This window comes from Lepidochelys kempii, chromosome 8 (genome assembly GCF_965140285.1).
Source record: "Lepidochelys kempii isolate rLepKem1 chromosome 8, rLepKem1.hap1, whole genome shotgun sequence".
NCBI lineage: Eukaryota > Metazoa > Chordata > Testudines > Cheloniidae > Lepidochelys > Lepidochelys kempii.
In genome coordinates this window covers 106,978,041-106,996,953 of record NC_136387.1, presented here as the reverse complement: position 1 = coordinate 106,996,953, position 18,913 = coordinate 106,978,041, and the positions used below count along the sequence as shown (strand labels likewise).

At 43.9% G+C, this 18,913-nt stretch overlaps 1 protein-coding gene across 3 annotated transcripts in view; it reads left to right on the top strand.

Moving 5' to 3' along the window:
- ST3GAL3 (ST3 beta-galactoside alpha-2,3-sialyltransferase 3) overlaps window positions 1-18,913 on the top strand; it is a 358,610-nt gene that overhangs the window by 10,073 nt on the left and 329,624 nt on the right. For all 3 annotated transcript variants that reach the window (XM_078854144.1, XM_078854143.1, XM_078854145.1), the window contains exon 2: window positions 9,672-9,816. In XM_078854144.1, coding sequence (XP_078710270.1) covers window positions 9,696-9,816 — 121 coding nt within the window. In that variant the 5' untranslated portion in view covers window positions 9,672-9,695. The remainder of the gene's footprint in view (window positions 1-9,671; window positions 9,817-18,913) is intronic.

Below are 18,913 nucleotides of genomic sequence, written 5' to 3'. Positions count from 1 at the left end.
GTATTTTTGTGCTGCCTCCTACTGGTGAGAGTAGTAGATGTAAAATTTAAGCACACAAGTGAGTTTTCCTCCACTTTGCTAATTAAGGAACCTGTAACAGGATTATGTGGGTAGTTGAGGGAAATGAAATCTATAATTCCAGACACCCTAATTGCAGAACTATTAACTGTGGTTTGTAACCTGTCCTTTAAATCAGCTTCTGTACCCAGTGACTGGAAGATAGCTAATGTAACGCCAATATTTAAGAAGGGCTCTAGAGGTGATCCCGGCAATTACAGACCGGTAAGTCTAACATCCGGGCAAATTAGTTGAAACAATAGTAAAGAATAAAATTGTCAGACACATAGAAGAACCTAAATTGTTGGGCAAATGTCAACATGGTTTCTGTAAAGGGAAATCATGTCTTACTAATCTATTAGAGTTCTTTGAAGGGGTCAGCAAACATGTGGACCCCTTCAAAGAACTCTAATAGATTAGTAAGGGAGATCCAGTGGACATAGTGTACTTAGATTTCCAGAAAGCCTTTGACAAAATCCCTCACCAAAGGCTCTTACGTAAATGAAGTTGTCATGGGATAAGAGGGAAGATCCTTTCATGGATTGAGAACTGGTTAAAAGACAGGGAACAAAGGGTAGGGAATGGAGAGGGGTAACTAGTAGTGTTCCCCAACGGACAGTCCTAGGACCAATCCTATTCAATTTATTCATAGATTATTTGGAGAAAGGAGTAAACAGTGAGGTGGCAAAGTTTGCAGATGATACCAAACTGCCCAAGATAGTTAAGAACTTCAAAAAGATATCACAAAACTAAGTGATTAGGCAACAAAATGGCAAATGAAATTTAATGTGGATAAATGAAAAAATAACCTCAACTATACACACAATATGATGGGGGCTAGTTTAGCTACAGCTAATCAGGAGAAAGATCTTGAAGTCATTGTAAATAGTAATCTGAAGACATCCACGCAGTGCAGTGGCAGTCAAAAAAGCAAAACAGGATGTTGGGAATCATTAGAAAAGGGGATAGAGAATAAGACGGAGAATATCTTACTGCCCTTATATAAATCCATGGTATGCCCACATCTTGAATACTGCATACAGATGTGGTCTCCTCATCTCAAAAAAGATATATTGGCATTAGAAAAGGTTCAGAGAAGGGCAACTAAAATGATTAGGGGTTTGGAACGGGTCCCATATGACGAGAGATTAAAGAGGCTAGGACTTTTCAGCTTGGAAAAGAGGAGACTAAGGGGGGATATGATAGGTCTATAAAATCATGCCTGGTGTGGAGGAAGTGAATAAGGAAAAGTTATTTACTTGTTCCCATAATATAAGAGCTAGAGGCCACCAAATGAAATTAGTGGGCAGCAGGTTTAAAAAAAATCAAAGGAAGTTCTTCTTCACACAGTGCACAGTCAACCTGTGGAACTTCTTGCCTGAGGAGGTTGTGAAGGCTAGGGCTATAACAGGGTTTAAAAGAGAACTGGATAAATCAATGGACGATAGGTCCATTAATGGCTATTAGCCAGGATGGGTAAGGAATGGTGTCCCTAGCCTCTGTTTGTCAGAGGGTGGAGATGGATGGCAGGAGAGAGATCGCTTGATTATTACCTGTTCGGTTCACTCCCTCTGGGGCACCTGGCATTGGCCACTGTTGGCAGACAGGATACTGGGCTGAATGGACCTTTGGTCTGACCCAGTCTGGCCATTCTTTTGTTATGCGCACACACAGTGGATTGAAAGGTATTCTGTTGGAGGAGAAAGTATGTGTATTTGTATTGGTATTTACAGAGGCTTGTCGGGGCCGTGTGCTGGGAGAGAAGCTGAGCCCTGATTAGGGGGCGGGGCTTCTCTGAGTAGGCATCCTATCAAGGCAGCCACCCAGCCAGGCAGCAGCACAGACAGCTGCAGCGGCACAGGAGCCAGCAAACAGAGCTGTAAACGGGGGAGTTTGAAAGGTGAGTCTGGGGGGAAGACTAAGAGCCAGGCAGAGGAACAGACAAGCTAAAGAAGGGAGTATGGGGTGGTCTGGTAGTGTTTTCATGCTCGTTGGGGGCTTGTTTTGCTGTGGGTGGGTGGTTTAGTGTGGTTTGTGTTTCCCAGACTGACAGGACTTAGGTGGTAAGGCAATGACAGACACAGAGGCAGCAGTGGGAGTGACCCAAGCAGTGGAAGACACATTGAAGATGACTGGATGTAGAAGCTGTGGCATGTACATGATCTTGGAGGGGGTACCTGAAAACAATTTAGTCTGCATGAAGTGCCACCTGATAGAGCTGATGGAAACGAAGATCATAGAATCATAGAATATCAGGGTTGGAAGGGACCTCAGGAGGTCATCTAGTCCAACTCCCTGCTCAAAGCAGGACCAATCCCCAATTAAATCATCCCAGCCAGGGCTTTGTCAAGCCTGACCTTAAAAACTTCTAAGGAAGGAGATTCTACCACCTCCCTAGGTAATGCATTCCAGTGTTTCACCACCCTCCTAGTGAAAAAGTTTTTCCTAATATCCAACCTAAACCTCCCCCACTGCAACTTGAGACCATTACTCCTTGTCCTGTCCTCTTCCACCACTGAGAATAGTCTAGAACCATCCTCTCTGGAACCACCTCTCAGGTAGTTGAAAGCAGCTATCAAATCCCCCCTCATTCTTCTCTTCTGCAGACTAAACAATCCCAGTTCCCTCAGCCTCTCCTCATAAGTCATGTGTTCCAGAGCCCTAATCATTTTTGTTGCCCTTCGCTGGACTCTCTCCAATTTATCCACATCCTTCTTGTAGTGTGGGGCCCAAAACTGGACACAGTACTCCAGATGAGGCCTCACCAGTGTCGACTAGAGGGGAACGATCACGTCCCTCGATCTGCTCGCTATGCCCCTACTTATACATCCCAAAATGCCATTGGCCTTCTTGGCAACGAGGGCACACTGCTGACTTATATCCAGCTTCTCGTCCACTGTCACCCCTAGGTCCTTTTCCGCAGAACTGCTGCCTAGCCTAGCCATTTGCTGCTGGTACAGCCATTTGCTGCTGCTGCCTAGCCATTTGGTCGCCTGCCATATTTACTATTCTTTCGACACATCGGGATGGTTTGTCCCTGTAACCTCAACAGGGATTCCTTGAAATACAGCCAGCTCTCCTGGACTCCTTTCCCCTTCATGTTAGTCCCCCAGGGGATCCTACCCATCCGTTCCCTGAGGGAGTCGAAGTCTGCTTTCCTGAAGTCCAGGGTCTGTATCGTGCTGCTTACCTTTCTTCCCTGCGTCAGGATCCTGAACTCAACCAACTCATGGTCAGTGCCTCCCAGATTCCCATCCACTTTTGCTTCCCCCACTAATTCTTCCCGGTTTGTGAGCAGCAGGTCAAGAAAAGCTCCCCCCCCCCCCCGTTGGCTCCTCTAGCACTTGCACCAGGAAATTGTCCCCTACTCTTTCCAAAAACTTCCTGGATTGTCTATGCAACGCTGTATTGCTCTCCCAGCAGATATCAGGAAAATTAAAGTCACCCATGAGAACCAGGGCGTGCGATCTAGTAGCTTCTGCGAGCTGCCGGAAGAAAGCCTCATCTACCTCATCCCCCTGCTCCGGTGGTCTATAGCAGACTCCCACCACTACATCACTCTTGTTGCACACACTTCTAAACTTAATCCAGAGACACTCAGGTTTTTCTTCAGTTTCGTACCGGAGCTCTGAGCAGTCATACTGCTCCCTTACATACAGTGCTACTCCCCCACCTTTTCTGCCCTGCCTGTCCTTCCTGAACAGTTTATAACCATCCATGACAGTACTCCAGTCATGTGAGTTATCCCACCAAGTCTCTGTTATTCCAATCACGTCATAATTCCTTGACATCACCAGGACCTCCAGTTCTCCCTGCTTGTTTCCAAGGCTTTGTGCATTCGTATATAAGCACTTGAGATAACCTGCTGATCGCCCCTCATACTCAGTATGAGGCAGGAGCCCTCCCCTCACAGACATTCCTGCCTGTGCTTCCTCCCAGTATCCCGCTTTCCCACTTACCTCAGGGCTTTGGTCTCCTTCCCCCGGTGAACCTACTTTAAAGCCCTCCTCACTAGATTAGCCAGCCTGCTCACAAAGATGCTCTTCCCTCTCTTCGTAAGGTGGAGCCCGTCTCTGCCCAGCACTCCTCCTTCATGGAACACCATCCCATGGTCAAAGAATCCAAAGCCTTCTCTTCGACACCACCTGCGTAGCCATTCGTTGACTTCCACGATTCGACGGTCCCTACCCAGGCCTTTTCTTTCCACGGGGAGGATGGACGAGAACACCACTTATGCCTCAAACTCCTTTATCCTTCTTCCCAGAGCCACGTAGTCCGCAGTGATCCGCTCAAGATCCTAGGATTGGAGATGCAGGTGGAGACTGTGGTTGAGTTTAGAAGGGGGTTCGAGCAGATGATGGGGCAAAGACATGAGGAGGCTGAAGGGAAAAGCTCAGACTTGCAGATGGAAGCAGGACTGAAGTACTCTGAGGGGATACTGCTGGGTGAGGAAAGTGGACCGTGGAAGCATGTGACTAAGAGAACCAGGCAGAGGAAAAGACGGGGCAGTGAGGGAGAAATAGAGCTCAGGAACAGGTTTGTGGAGTTGGAAAATGAAGAAGGGGCACAGCAGGTGGTCACTGAAGGTGAGTGAACAAGGAAAAAGAGAAGAGCAGATCATCCTATTGGAAGAGGGCAGGAGTCAATGGAGATAACAGCACCATATATGAGTCCTAGGAGGATACGGGATGGGTTAAAGAGGATTGCAAGGGACAATAGGAATCGAGAGGACTTGCAGCCAGATGGAACAGAGGATAGACTGGAGAATCGCACCATCGCCAGGTAAAGGCAGGTCTACGTGATTGGGGACTCATTACTGAGAAGAATAGACAGGCCTGTAACAAGAGCTGATCCAGAGAACAGAAGAGTGTGCTGTCTGCTGGGTGCTAAGATACGGGATGTGGACCTGAGGCTGAAGAGGATCCTAACGGGAGCAGGAAAGAATCCATTGATTATCCTTCATGTGGGAACAAATGATACGGCTAGCTTCTCGCTGGAACATATCAAGGGAGACTATGCCAGGCTGGGGAAGACGCTAAAGGAAATTGAGGCTTAGGTGATCTTCAGTGGGATTCTGCCCGTTCCTAGAGAAGGGCAACAAAGGTGTGACAAGATTATGAGGCTCAACAGATGGCTCAGGCAGTGGTGCTATAAGGAGGGCTTTGGGATGTATGGCCACTGGGAAGCTTTCATGGTCAGAGGACTGTTTTCTCGGGATGGACTTCACCTGAGTAAGGTGGGAAATAGACTTCTAGGATGGAGGATGGCACAACTGATCGAGAGCTTTAAACTAGGAATTCGGGGGAGATGTCCAGGTAATCTCCATGCCAGTTATTCTTTTTGAGAGGGAAGAAAACAAAGTAAGAAAGGATACAGCCGTGGGTAGGAGAATGGACATAAGGCGGAAGGGCAGTGTACATACCAATCTAATAGGTAATATTGGTGGTAGAATGTCTGTGCCCAATCGGGTACAGAATGTGAGCGAGGCCAAACTGCGGGAATGAAGATGTTTGTACACCAGTGCGAGGAGCCTCGGTAACAAAATGGAGGAACTAGAGCTACTGGTGCAGGAAGGGAAACCGGATATTCTAGGGAGACCAGAAACAGGGTGGAATAGCCGTCAGGACTGGAGTACGGGTATCGAAGGGCATGTGCTGTTTAGAAAAGACAGAAATAAAGGCAAAGGTGGTGGAGTAGCACTGTACATCAATGATGAGGTAGACTGAAAAGAAATAAGAAGCGATGGAATGGATAAGAGAGTCTGTCTGGCAAAAATCACATTGGGGAAGAACGCTGCTAGAGCCTGCCCTGGGATAGTGCTTGGGGCGTGCTATAGACCGCCAGAATCCAATCTGGATATGGATAGAGACCTCTTTAATGTTTTTAAAGAAGTAAATACTGATGGGAATTGTGTGATCATGGGAGACTTTAACTTCCCAGATAGAGACTGGAGGACAAGTGCTAGTAATAATAATAGGGCTCAGATTTTCCTGGATGCAATAGCTGATGGATTCCTTCACCAAGTAGTTGCTGAGCCGACGAGGGGATGCCATTTTAGATTTGGTTTTGGTGAGCAGTGAGGACCTCAAAGAAGAAATGATAGTAGGGGACAACCTTGGTTAGAGCGATCATGAGCTAATTCAGTTCAAACTAAATGGAAGGATAAACAAAAATAGATCTGTGACTAGGGTTTTTGATTTCAAAAAGGCTAACTTTAAAAAATTAAGGAAATTAGTGAGGGAAGTGGATTGGACTGAAAAACTTCTGGATCTAAAGGCAGAGGAGGCTTGGAATTACTTCAAGTCAAAGTTGCAGAAACTATCAGAAGCCTGCATCCCAAGAAAGGGGAAAAAATTCATCGGCAGGAGTTGTAGACCAAGCTGGATGAGCAAGCATCTCAGAGAGGTGATTAAGAAAAAGCAGAAAGCCTACAAGGAGTGGAAGATGGGAGGGATTAGTAAGGAAAGCTACCTTACTGAGGTCAGAACATGTAGGGATAAAGTGAGAAAGGCCAAAAGCCATGTAGAGTTGGACCTTGCAAAGGGAATTAAAAGCAATACTAAAAGGTTCTATAGCCATATAAATGAGAAGAAAACAAAGAAAGAATTGGGACCGCTTAACACTGAGGATGGAGTGGAGGTTAAGGATAATGTAGGCATGGCCCAATATCTAAACAAATACTTTGCCTCAGTCTTTAACGAGGCTAATGAGGAGCTTAGGGATAATGGTAGGACGACAAATGGGAATGAGGACATGGAGGTAGATATTACCACATCCAAGCTAGAAGCCAAACTCGAACAGCTTAATGGGACTAAATTGGGGGGCCCGGATAATTTTCATCCAAGAATATTAAAGGAACTCGCACATGAAATTGCAAGCCTGTTAGCAAGAATTTTTAATCAATCTGTAAACTCAGGGGTTGTACCTGACTGGAGAATTGCTAACATAGTTCCTATTTTTAAGAAAGGTAAAAAAAGCAATCCAGGTAACTACAGGCCTGTTAGTTTGACATCTGTAGCATGCAAGGTCTTGGAAAAAATTTTGAAGGAGAAAGTAGTTAAGGACATTGAGGTCAATGGTAATTGGGACAAAATACAACATGGCTTTACAAAAGGTAGATTGTGTCAAACCAACCTGATCTCCTTCTTTGAGAAGGTAACAGATTTTTTAGACAAAGGGAACACAGTGGATCTAATTTACCTCAATTTCAGTAAGGCATTTGATACGGTTTCACATGGAGAATTATTAGCTAAATTGGAAAAGATGGGGATCAATATGAAAATTGAAAGGCGGATAATTGAGTCAGCAGTGTGCCCTTGTTGCCAAGAAGGCCAATGGCATTTTGGGATGTATAAGTAGGGGCATAGCGAGCAGATCGAGGGACGTGATCGTCCCCCTCTATTCGACATTGGTGAGGCCTCATCTGGAGTACTGTGTCCAGTTTTGGGCCCCACACTTCAAGAAGGATGTGGATAAATTGGAGAGAGTCCAGCGAAGGGCAACAAAAATGATTAGGGGACTGGAACACATGAGTTATGAGGAGAGGCTGAGGGAGCTGGGATTGTTTAGCCTGCAGAAGAGAAGAATGAGGGGGGATTTGATAGCTGCTTTCAACTACCTGAAAGGGGGTTCCAAAGAGGATGGCTCTAGACTGTTCTCAATGGTAGCAGATGACAGAACGAGGAGTAATGGTCTCAAGTTGCAGTGGGGGAGGTTTAGATTGGATATTAGGAAAAACTTTTTCACTAAGAGGGTGGTGAAACACTGGAATGCGTTACCTAGGGAGGTGGTAGAATCTCCTTCCTTAGAGGTTTTTAAGGTCAGGCTTGACAAAGCCCTGGCTGGGATGATTTAACTGGGAATTGGTCCTGCTTTGAGCAGGGGGTTGGACTAGATGACCTTCTGGGGTCCCTTCCAACCCTGATATTCTATGATTCTATGATTCTATGATAAGGAACTGGTTAAAGGGAAGACTACAGCAGGTCACACTGAAAGGTGAACTGTCAGACTAGAAGGAGGTTACTAGTGGAGTTCCTCAGGGATTGGTTTTGGGGCCAGTCTTATTTAATCTTTTTATTACTGACCTTGGCACAAAAAGCAGGAATGTGCTAATAAAGTTGTGGATGACACGAAGCTGGGAGGTATTGCCAATACAGAGAAGGATCGGGATATCATACAGGATGGATGACCTTGTAAACTGGAGTAATAGTAATAGGATGAAATTTAATAGTGAAAAGTGCAAGGTCATCCATTTAGGGATTAATAACAAGAATTTCTGTTATAAACTGGGGATGCATTACTTGGAAGTAACAGAGGAGAAGACGGAGCTTGGAGTATTGGTTGATCACAGGATGACTATGAGCCGCCAATGTGATATGGCCGTGATAAAAGCTAATGCGGTCTTGGGATGCATCAGGCGAGGTATTTCCAGTAGAGATAAGGAGGTGTTAGTACTGTTATACAAGGCACTGGTGAGACCTCACCTAGAATATTGTGTGCAGTTCTGGTCTCCCATGTTTAAGAAGGATGAATTCAAACTGGAACAGATTCAGAGAAGGGCTAAGAGGATGATCTGAGGAATGGAAAACCTGTCTTATGAAAGGAGATTCAATGAGCTTGGCTTGTTTAGCCTAACCAAAAGAAGGCTGAGGGGAGATCTGATTGCTCTCTATAAATATATCAGAGGGATAAATACCATGGAGGGAGAAGAATTATTTGAGCTCAGTACCAATGTGGACACAAGAACAAATGGATATAAACTGGCCATCAGGAAGTTTAGACTTGAAATTAGATGAAGGTTTCTAACCATCAGAGAAGTGAATTTCTGGAATAACCTTCCAAGGGAAGCAGTGCGGGCAAAAGACATATCTGGCTTCAAGACAAAGCTTGATAAGTTTATGGAGGATATGATATGATGGGATAGCCTAATTTTGGCAATTAATTGATCTTCGACTACTAGCGGCAGATATGCCCAATGGCCTGTGATGGGACGCTGGATGGGGTGGGATCGGAGTTACTATAGAGAGTTCTTTCCTGGGTGTCTGGCTGGTGAACCTTGCCCACATGCTCAGGGTTTAGCTGATCTCCATATTTGGGGTCGGGAAGGAATTTTCCCCCAGGGCAGATTGGCAGAGGCCCTGGGGATTTTTCGCCTTCCTCTGCAGCGTGGGGCATGGGTCACTTACTGGAGGATTCTCTACACCTTGAAGTCTTTAAACCATGATTTGAGGACTTCAGTAGCTCAGACATAAGTTAGGGGGTTGTTACAGGAGTTGGTGGGTGAGATTCTGTGGCCTGCGTTGTGCAGGAGGTCAGACTAGACGATCATAATAGTCCCTTCTGACCTTAAAGTCTATGATTCTATGAAAGTGAACTGAGCAGGCTTCTTGTTCTTATGTAGCGTCCTAATTGGCTCTTCAGAATGGGAGTTACTGACTGAGCCCAAAGTTATATTAATGTTACTTTCACTGGCATCATGTTTAGATAACTTGTATGAGTTTTACATTGCTCAGAACATTGACTTGCTTCTTGAGTTTCTCATGTTTATAGTGTACTTGCTCTTGAATGAATTGCAAGCTGGATGGTTCAAGGTTCAAACTGTTTTTCTTCTCCAGATCATGTAGAAGAGCAGATTTCGTATGAAGATGGGATTGTTGGTGTTTATGCGTAACCTGCTGCTAGCCCTTTGTCTCTTTCTGGTACTTGGATTTCTTTATTACTCTGCATGGAAGCTGCACCTTCTCAGATGGGAGGACACAAGTAAGTATAGGAACTCTTGCCGGTCCCTCTTTAAATGCTTATGAAGTAGTTGTTACATGGTGATGTGGTTTTGGTTTTGTGTGTTTCAAGTTTGACGGTAGTAGAGTGATGGGAATAAATCCAATCAATTGCTGGAGCTGCAGCATGCTGTAGGGGTTGAATTTGTAACGATTTACAGATCCTCTTCATGGCTTTGGATTAGCAATGGGTACAAGAACAAAGTTCATGCATCTAATATACCAATTATAGGCTTGCAATTTTTAGGTTTTATTATTTTTTTGTGGAATGGGATCCTTAATTATATTGTCCAAACTAATTGACCTTTGGAATTATTTGTATCTGTTCTGGGATGAGGTTTTGTTCACTGTGTATTTTTTGATCCTTTTTGCTTGTGGCAAACAGGTAAAGCAAGGTGGTCTCTCTCTCCAGGGGCTTTTGAATTTCTTCAGCGGGCTTCTCTTTCCATCTCTGGATTTTTACATTCTCTATCCAGCATCTCCTTATTTCTTCCTTACATCAATCCTCATTTTCCCTTTCTCTATTACCTTCAGTACTTGTCAGTTATCTGTCATCTTGAAGGATGTCTCCTCCATCCAATTGAAAAAAGCTTGTCCTTATTTTTAAGTTATGAAAGCAGTTACTCAAATACATGCTGATTATGTAATGTTCCTTTGCTTATAACTTTGGTCTGCAACTGTTTTTTTCACTACATTATTTCTGTAGTACAGGGTACTCCTCACTTCCACCTCTATTGGTTTCTTATTGCATCTTGTCTAATGACTGAGTTAGTGAGCTATAAGTACCCAGCTCCCCCTTACAACAACATTCAGACAGAAGGAATGCTGTTATGGAGTTTGTTTTTAACTTGTCTGGTATTCGAGTAGGTTAGAAGATACTTTAGATTGTAAAAAGAAAAGGAGTACTGTAGCTCATGAAGGCTTATGTTCAAATAAATTGGTTAGTCTCTAAGGTGCCACAAGTCCTCCTTTTCTTTTTGCGGATACAGACTAACACGGCTGCTTCTCTGAAATCTGTCTTTGGATTGTAAGACCTTCTGGGCAGGAATTGTCTTTGTATGTGTGTTCAGTAACCAGCACAATAGTGCTTCAGTCCTAATTGGGGCCTTTGGGTGCTACTACAATATAAATATGAATTGCTACTGCTATTAATATCCTGGGGGAAGTGCTTTCATTCTGAATGAAAGGAACAAGCTAAGTGAGGTTTTGAAATGAATGCAGTGTGCCTGTCAGTCTGTTGAGAATGCTGTGTATCTTCATTCTTCTCTTCTCTTCTCTTCTCTTCTCTTCTCTTCTCTTCTCTTCTCTTCTCTTCTCAACAGCATCAAAAAGTGTTGAGGCTTTCCAGAGCCTGTTGAAAGACATGGTTCCTACCCAAACAGATCACAATCTGATTTTAATTTACGTATGCTATCTGTGCTTTGTACTGTACATGGTGCATGGCAAGATGTTAGTATAGGCTCTGAATTTCCTTGTTATTTTTTGTATGTTTTTATCTTTTGTTCATTTAGCTTTGTGTGTAGTATGCTAAAATGACTGATGATTTTAATTCCAACATGATTCTTCATGTGGTAATGACAAATGCAAACTTCTTGTTCACCCTTTTAAGTCAGTACACGTGACATCCCAGATCTCCAGGAATTTAACATGTGAATGCATGATACTGTTGGTTGCTACAGGACACAGCCTAGCAGAATAGCTTCTAAAAGGCCTGCTTTCTGAGCAGGTTTCTTATCCCTATAATGCCCAGACACAATGAGATGACTTCAGGATGAAGTAGCAGCTGTACAAATACACGGCAAAGGATCCTGTTTAAGATGCAGCTTACTGATCTCACAGACTGATAACTCTTTTTCTGTTGTCATCTGTTAGTACATAAGATGTTACCAGGAACATTACAGTTTATGTTTTATTGATCCAAAGGAGCACTTACAGTTACTGGTGTAAACTGCAAGCTTTCCTAAGTCCAGGCAAGCCGCAGGTTCCCTTTAGATTCTAAGTGTGTGTGTGGTGCCATGTAGTTGATTCCCGCCCCGCCCCCAATACTCCCGCAGCTTCTTCTTTCAGAGAGGAAGTTAACTTACATTAACCCCCACCCCATCCTGGCCCCAAACCCTAGGGGGAACTACATACAAAAACCTGTTAAAAGGAAGTTAAGGTTGTAAAGTCTTCAGAAATACCAAAAGTAGGGTTGCCCAGGCATTCAGTATTCTTTTTTCCTTATTATTCAGTGTGTACCCTTACCATGTAATTAATGGCTATACAGCAGACGCATGAGAGAACAGAATTAAGGTTGGCATTTACTGACTTAAGTACTTGACTTGACACCCTAAATATACTGTTTCTTTATGTAATTCTATATATTCTTTCTCCACCGTCTATAACCAATGGTTTTGTCCTGACTGAATGACTCTTCAGCTTTTGTGGTGTGGTGTTCATTTCCATTGCCATTCTGCTCCAGTCTTTGTACTACCAGCAGCATGAAATTTTCTGTAATCCTGGTGACTGACGCATCTGTGCTGTCTTCAGAGATCATGATTCTAGTGAGTTTAACTCTTACGTTGTGCTTGGCATAGAGTGGTATGGCGTACAGTGAAAGGTGTAGGCCCTGAAAGTGGCCTACTTCATAAACCTTTGCATGCACTTTGGTCTCTTTTCGGTGCATTAGAGTATGCTCGTGTACCAGACTGTTAGATGAGTGTGAATGGTGGCACAATGGTGACACTGTAAGGAATCTAGCCATACTAGGCTTTAACCTTTGGATATCTAAGCAGTTGCTGTACCATTTGAACTAAAGAAGAATGCATGGCCAAAAAGCTTCCTTAACAGACAGTTAAGGTTCCATCGAGTTTAAGGCCAGAAGGGACCATAAGATCATTGAGTCTGAAGCCTGCTGTGAATTCTGGGCCGTTCATCCCAATATCCTTATATTGGGCTCAATGACTTTAGCTAGACTAAAGTGTTTCGGTCCTCAGAAGACTAAACACTGAGTGCCATAGGCAAAGAATAGGAGAGATGTCACCAATGCCTGAAGTCCCTGCCACGTCAAGGAATTGATTAGGTGAAATATGCCTAGATGATTCTAGCAGGGAATCCATGCTGTAGCGCAATGGTTTTCAAACTTTTTTTTCTGGGGACCCAGTTGAAGAAAATTGTTGATGTCCGCGACCCAGTGGAGCTGAGGGGTTTGGGATGTTGGAGGGGCTGCAGGGTGAGGGCCAGGAATAAGGGGTTCAGGGCTGGGGCAGGGGGTTGGGATGCAGGAGGGGGTCAGGGCTCTGGGCTTGCGGTACAGGCTCTGGGGTGGGGCCAGGGATGAGGTGTTTGGGGTGCAGGAAGGGGTTCCAGGTTTGGGGGGGGGGCTCAGGGCTGGGACAGGGGGTTGGGGCACAGGCTTGCCTCCAGCAGCTCCCGGTCAGCAGCGCAGCCGGGTGCAGAGGCAGGCTTCCCGCGTGTCCTTGCACCGTGGACTGTGCTGCGCCCTGGAAGCTGCCAGCAGCAAGTCCGGCTCTTAAGTGGAGGTGCGCAAGCGGCTCTGCGTTGCTTTTGCCCACAGGCACCGCCCTCCCCACAGCTACCATTGGCCAGGAATTGGCCAATGGGGGGGTGGGGGCAGTGTGCGGAGGCCCGTGGCCCCCTGCCTAGAAGTTGGACCCGCTGCTGGCTGCTTCCAGGGCACAGCGCAGTGTTGGAACAAGTGGGCAGTAGCCTGCCTTAGCTGGGCAGCACCGTCAACGGGACTTTTAACATCCCAGTTGGCAGTGCTGGCCAGAGCCACTAGGGTCCCTGGGTGCTGAGCAAAGCAACCCAGTGCCTTACATGCTGCGACCCAATACTTTGAAAAGCACTGCTGTAGAGGAAGGTGATAGTGAGAGTCCTCCCGAGGTCCCTGCCAGTCTGATCTGGGGAGGGTGGGGTAGAATTCCTTCCCACGACAAAATCTGGTGATCACTTGGACCCTGAGCCTGCCTGGCTGGTGCATCTAAGAAATAGGATTATCTGTACCAACTCAAAAAGAAAAGGAGGACTTGTGGCACCTTAGAGACTAACAAATTTATTTGAGCATGAGCTTTCGTGAGTTACAGCTCACTTGATCGGATGCATTCAGTACCAACTCAGAGCACTAATCCATTCCATTCCATGTCCCATTACCAGGTCTGGCTAATCTCTGATCCTTTAGAGAAAGGCGGGAATATATCAGGCCAATTGTCCATGGGGGTGGGTGGGAATATCTTTCCTGACCCCTGTAGCATCTGTCTGAAGCATGAGATTTGATCACAGTTATTGTCTTAATGCAGAGCTACAAGTGTTATGAATATGTTCAGCGCAATGCATAGTTTCCTGTTCTCCCCATGGCCTGTGAAGGAAGGGAATGAACAGCGTGATTCACCATCAAGACCAACCAGCCTAAACTTCTCTGTGTCTCTTTTACACATACACTTACACACACACGAATTTATCCCAGAAGCTGAATTCAAGTATGCTTTTAGAAAGATATCTAATTACCTCTAATGACTCCAAGCGGTGTCAAAACTACCACCTTCCCTGGTAAGCTGTTCTAATGTTGAATTTTGTTTACTGCTAAGAGATTGCATCTTGTTTCAAGGTTGAGTTTGTCTAGCTTCAAAATCCAATGGCTGGAAGCTGTTATGCTTTTGTCAGCAAGGTTGAAAACTCCCACGCTATCAGATATCCTTTTCCATGTGTAAGTACCTCTACACAGAGATCAGGTCACCCCTGAACCTTCTCTGTGATAAGTTTAGTTCCTTAAGCCTCACAGTGTAAGGTTTGTTTTTCATCCACTGGATCATGTTTTGGGATCCTCTTTCAAAATCTTGCTAATATTTTTGCATCCTTTTTCAAGTGAACTGGACACAGTACTCTAGCATTGATCTTATCAATAAGAAGTACAGAGGCAAGATTTCTTCCCTACTTCTACTTTATATCCCATTCTTATACATCCAAGGATCACATTAGCCCTTTTTGCCACAGCATTGCAGTGAGTGCTCATGTTAGGGGTCATTGTAGGTAATCACCTCAAATCCCTTCTCCGAGTCACAGCTTTGCCAGCCAGTCTCCCATCTGGATAGATACAGATTGCATTCTTTGTTTCCAGATGTATTATTTTGTTAAAACATGTTTTGTTGGATTGTAATGGTCTACAAAGGTGAATCGCATCACTCTATCAGTAACCCATCTATCCTTGTTATTTAATGCCCCCCAATCTTTCTCATCTGCAAATATTACCAGCACAGATTTCATTTAATTATCTAGATTGTTAATTTAAAAAAAACACAACTGAATAGTGCTGGACCAAGCACTTATCCCTGCTAGAGACCCTGCTAGATATGTTCTGCTCCTTGATGTTTTCCCAATTAGCACCAATATTTTGAGATCTGTAACTGAGCCAGTTTTAATCCATCTAATGTGTAAGCCCTGTTAGTTCCATATAATGCAAATTTTTAAATCAAAATGTCATGTGGAACGAAGTCAAATGCCTGGGAGAAATCCAAGTATACTGTATCAGCATAGTTGCCTTTTATCAGCCAGACCTCCAACGAACCAAACAAACCAACAACCACCCAGGATCATTGGGCAAAATCTGCCTTCTGACTGGCATTAATTATATTTTTAGCCTCTAATACTTTGAAAGTCCTGAGTTAACCATTCCATTATCTTACCCAGGATTGATGTCAAGCTAACTGGTCTATAGTTCCCTGGGTCATCCCTTTTGTGTGCGCTCTCCCTCTCTCTCTCCCTCTTTTTTTATTTTTTTAAATGCATATTAACACTAAAGGGTCGGCAGCCCTCCAGTCCTTTGCAGTTTTGCCAGATATCCAAGGTTTTTGTTAAAAATTAACCTTAGTGATTCATAGAATCATAGAATATCAGGGTTGGAAGGGACCTCAGGAGGTCATCTAGTCCAACCCCCTGCACAAAGCAGGACTGATCCCCGACTAAATCATCCCAGCCAGGGCTTTGTCAAGCCTGATTCAGAGAGCTCCTCAGCTTGTTCTTGGAAGACTCTTGGGTGTAAGTTATCTGGCCTCTATTCGACATTGGTGAGGCCTCATCTGGAGTACTGTGTCCAGTTTTGGGCCCCACACTTCAAGAAGGATGTGGATAAATTGGAGAGAGTCCAGCGAAGGGCAACAAAAATGATTAGGGGACTGGAACACATGAGTTATGAGGAGAGGCTGAGGGAGCTGGGATTGTTTAGCCTGCAGAAGAGAAGAATGAGGGGGGATTTGATAGCTGCTTTCAACTACCTGAAAGGGGGTTCCAAAGAGGATGGCTCTAGACTGTTCTCAATGGTAGCAGATGACAGAACGAGGAGTAATGGTCTCAAGTTGCAGTGGGGGAGGTTTAGATTGGATATTAGGAAAAACTTTTTCACTAAGAGGGTGGTGAAACACTGGAATGTGTTACCTAGGGAGGTGGTAGAATCTCCTTCCTTAGAGGTTTTTAAGGTCAGGCTTGACAAAGCCCTGGCTGGGATGATTTAACTGGGAATTGGTCCTGCTTTGAGCAGGGGGTTGGACTAGATGACCTTCTGGGGTCCCTTCCAACCCTGATATTCTATGATTCTATGAATTGAAAGTGTTTAATCTGGCCTGTGGAATTGAAAGTGTTTAGCAGATTTTGCGTCATATCCTCCTTTGTTACATATGGTAAACTTTTTGTTCCATCCGCAATACCATATGGGATGGACATATCCTTCTGGTTTGTTTCAAATATAGACCAGTAGTATCTATTGAGTACTTCAGCCTCTTCTACATCACTATTTACAATTTTACAGTCTGCATCTAGGAATGGACCTGACACAGGGTTTTTCTTGTTCCTAATAATTGTTAAAAATTTCTTCTGACTATCTTTAACCCTGTTGGACATTAATATTTCATTAAGGGAATCCTTTAGCTTCCCTTAAGTCAACTACATTTTTAATTTGTAACTTATATTCACTGCAATTTACTTCCTCTCTCTTCCATTCTTATTTATTTTATTACTGCTTTTACGTCAACTTTTAACCAGGATGGCTTCTTGTCCAGTGTAACTTTTTTTCATGTCAGTGGAATCATGGCTGTTTAGGTATCTGGTAGGATGTCCTTAAACAGTTCCCAGTTTTCATTAACACTTCCCACTTTAAATTTAATGTTCTCAATTATGCTGACAGTTGTTTTAAACTTGGAAAACTGGCTCTTTTAGAGTTCCAAATATATATATTATTGGTCAGTGCTGTGTTCTCTTTGCACAAAGTAAATGTACCCTGATTGCGATCACTGGTGCCTAGGTAATTGCTTAGGTCAGCAAGTAATTCTTCCTTGTTTGTCAGAATGAGGTCCAATATTGATTTATGTTGGGCCTAATTGGGGGTGGGGTGAGGAGGGACTCTGTACATACTTTCTGTAGCATATTTGTGAAATGGCCCATTTATCTCAATGGGGTGTTGTCAGCTGAATGAGGACACCCTATAGAGATATTACATGTATTGAACATGCCTGTTCTTGTTTGCCTTCACAGACTCAGTCTGTCATGCCTAGTGAACCTGGCGGGAATTCAGTGAGCATCTCCCAGCACAGAATTGATCCACCTCTTCTTGTGTAATTTTTTCCATGGCACCAAGTCCCTCTCGTATCAGTCCAGTGACAAACTACCATACTAGGCTTTATATCATGGGCACAATAATGCCCCTAGCCTGTCCCAGGATGGGGTTTGGCACTGGAAAATTACTGGTGGACTGCTGAAATTCCTCAAACTGGCACTCACCCTTCTCTTCCAAAAGATAAATCTGCAATAACTTGAAATATTTTGTTTTCTAAACTGGTTCTTGATAGTGTTTAGTATTTGAGCTTAGGGGCAGTCCAAGGACAAATGGTTCCAAATATTTGAGAATTAAAAGCAGGTGATTTTGAGGTGCTGTAACGTGGGAGCTCCTTAACCAAATGACCAAAGACTTGCACTGTCAACATATACTCCAGCCCCTTAACTGTTACATGTTTCAGAGTAACAGCCGTGTTAGTCTGTATCCTTAAAAAGAAAAGGAGTACTTGTGGCACCTTAAAGACTAACAAATTTATTTGAGCATAAGCTTTCGTGAGCTACAGCTCACGTCATCGGATGCATTAAGTGGAAAATACAGTGGGGAGATTTATAGCAGTTTTCAAGAGACCTATGCATGTAGACTTTAGAGCTGATTTTTTTTCAAGGTGCTCTCACAAAGTTGCTCAGCTGTCAGCATGGAAATTACTATCGCTCCTCCATAATGCCAACCAGTGTCCCCTCTAAGTTTTTCCATCCAGGTGCAGAATGAATTTTGTTATGGGTAGCACCAATATCGAGGTAATATGTGGATGTGTGCCATCCCCTCCATGCTTTCATGGCAGCCCTTATCCCACTAAGAGCTCACAATGTCCTACTGCTAGTACCATCTTAGGGATGGTCTGTCTTCAGGTGACATCTGCAATACCTATCTGTTCATTCCTACAAGCCTCCTTCCACAAGGATCAGTACATGCTTAGCAAACTATACATATAAATGCACCACTGAAATGCAGCCACCTCTGAGGAGGAAAGTCAGCAGCCAGCTAGGCCAACAGCACAGAGAGCACTATGCAGTAGTTTGGAAAGAGAAGGGGAATTTTGGTGAGGAAGAATCTTTTCCTCTTATGCAAAATGCTTGAAATATTCAGTGTTCAGACTGGGTTTCATCTGTAAAGGTCCCATATGAATATAAAATATAATACCGCAATTTAGAAATCAAAGTAAATGTTTCTTTTTAAATCAGGACACGAAGGCTCAAAATAATTTTTAAAAAACACTCACATTCCCCTTACTACCATCCTCTTGTATTAACAATACAAAGCACTTTAAAAAGTTCTATAAACTATTCAACCTTCATGTTGTTTATATTTTTACACTGGATCAGCTTGGACAGTTAAAGTAGCACAGTCAAGTTCACCTTCAGATTCTCATACACAGATAAAATGTTCCAATGTCTCAGTTATTACAGTGAAACACACACAGCTCTGTAAATTTACATAGCACTTTACAAACACATGGACTCAGGCAAAATTTCACTTG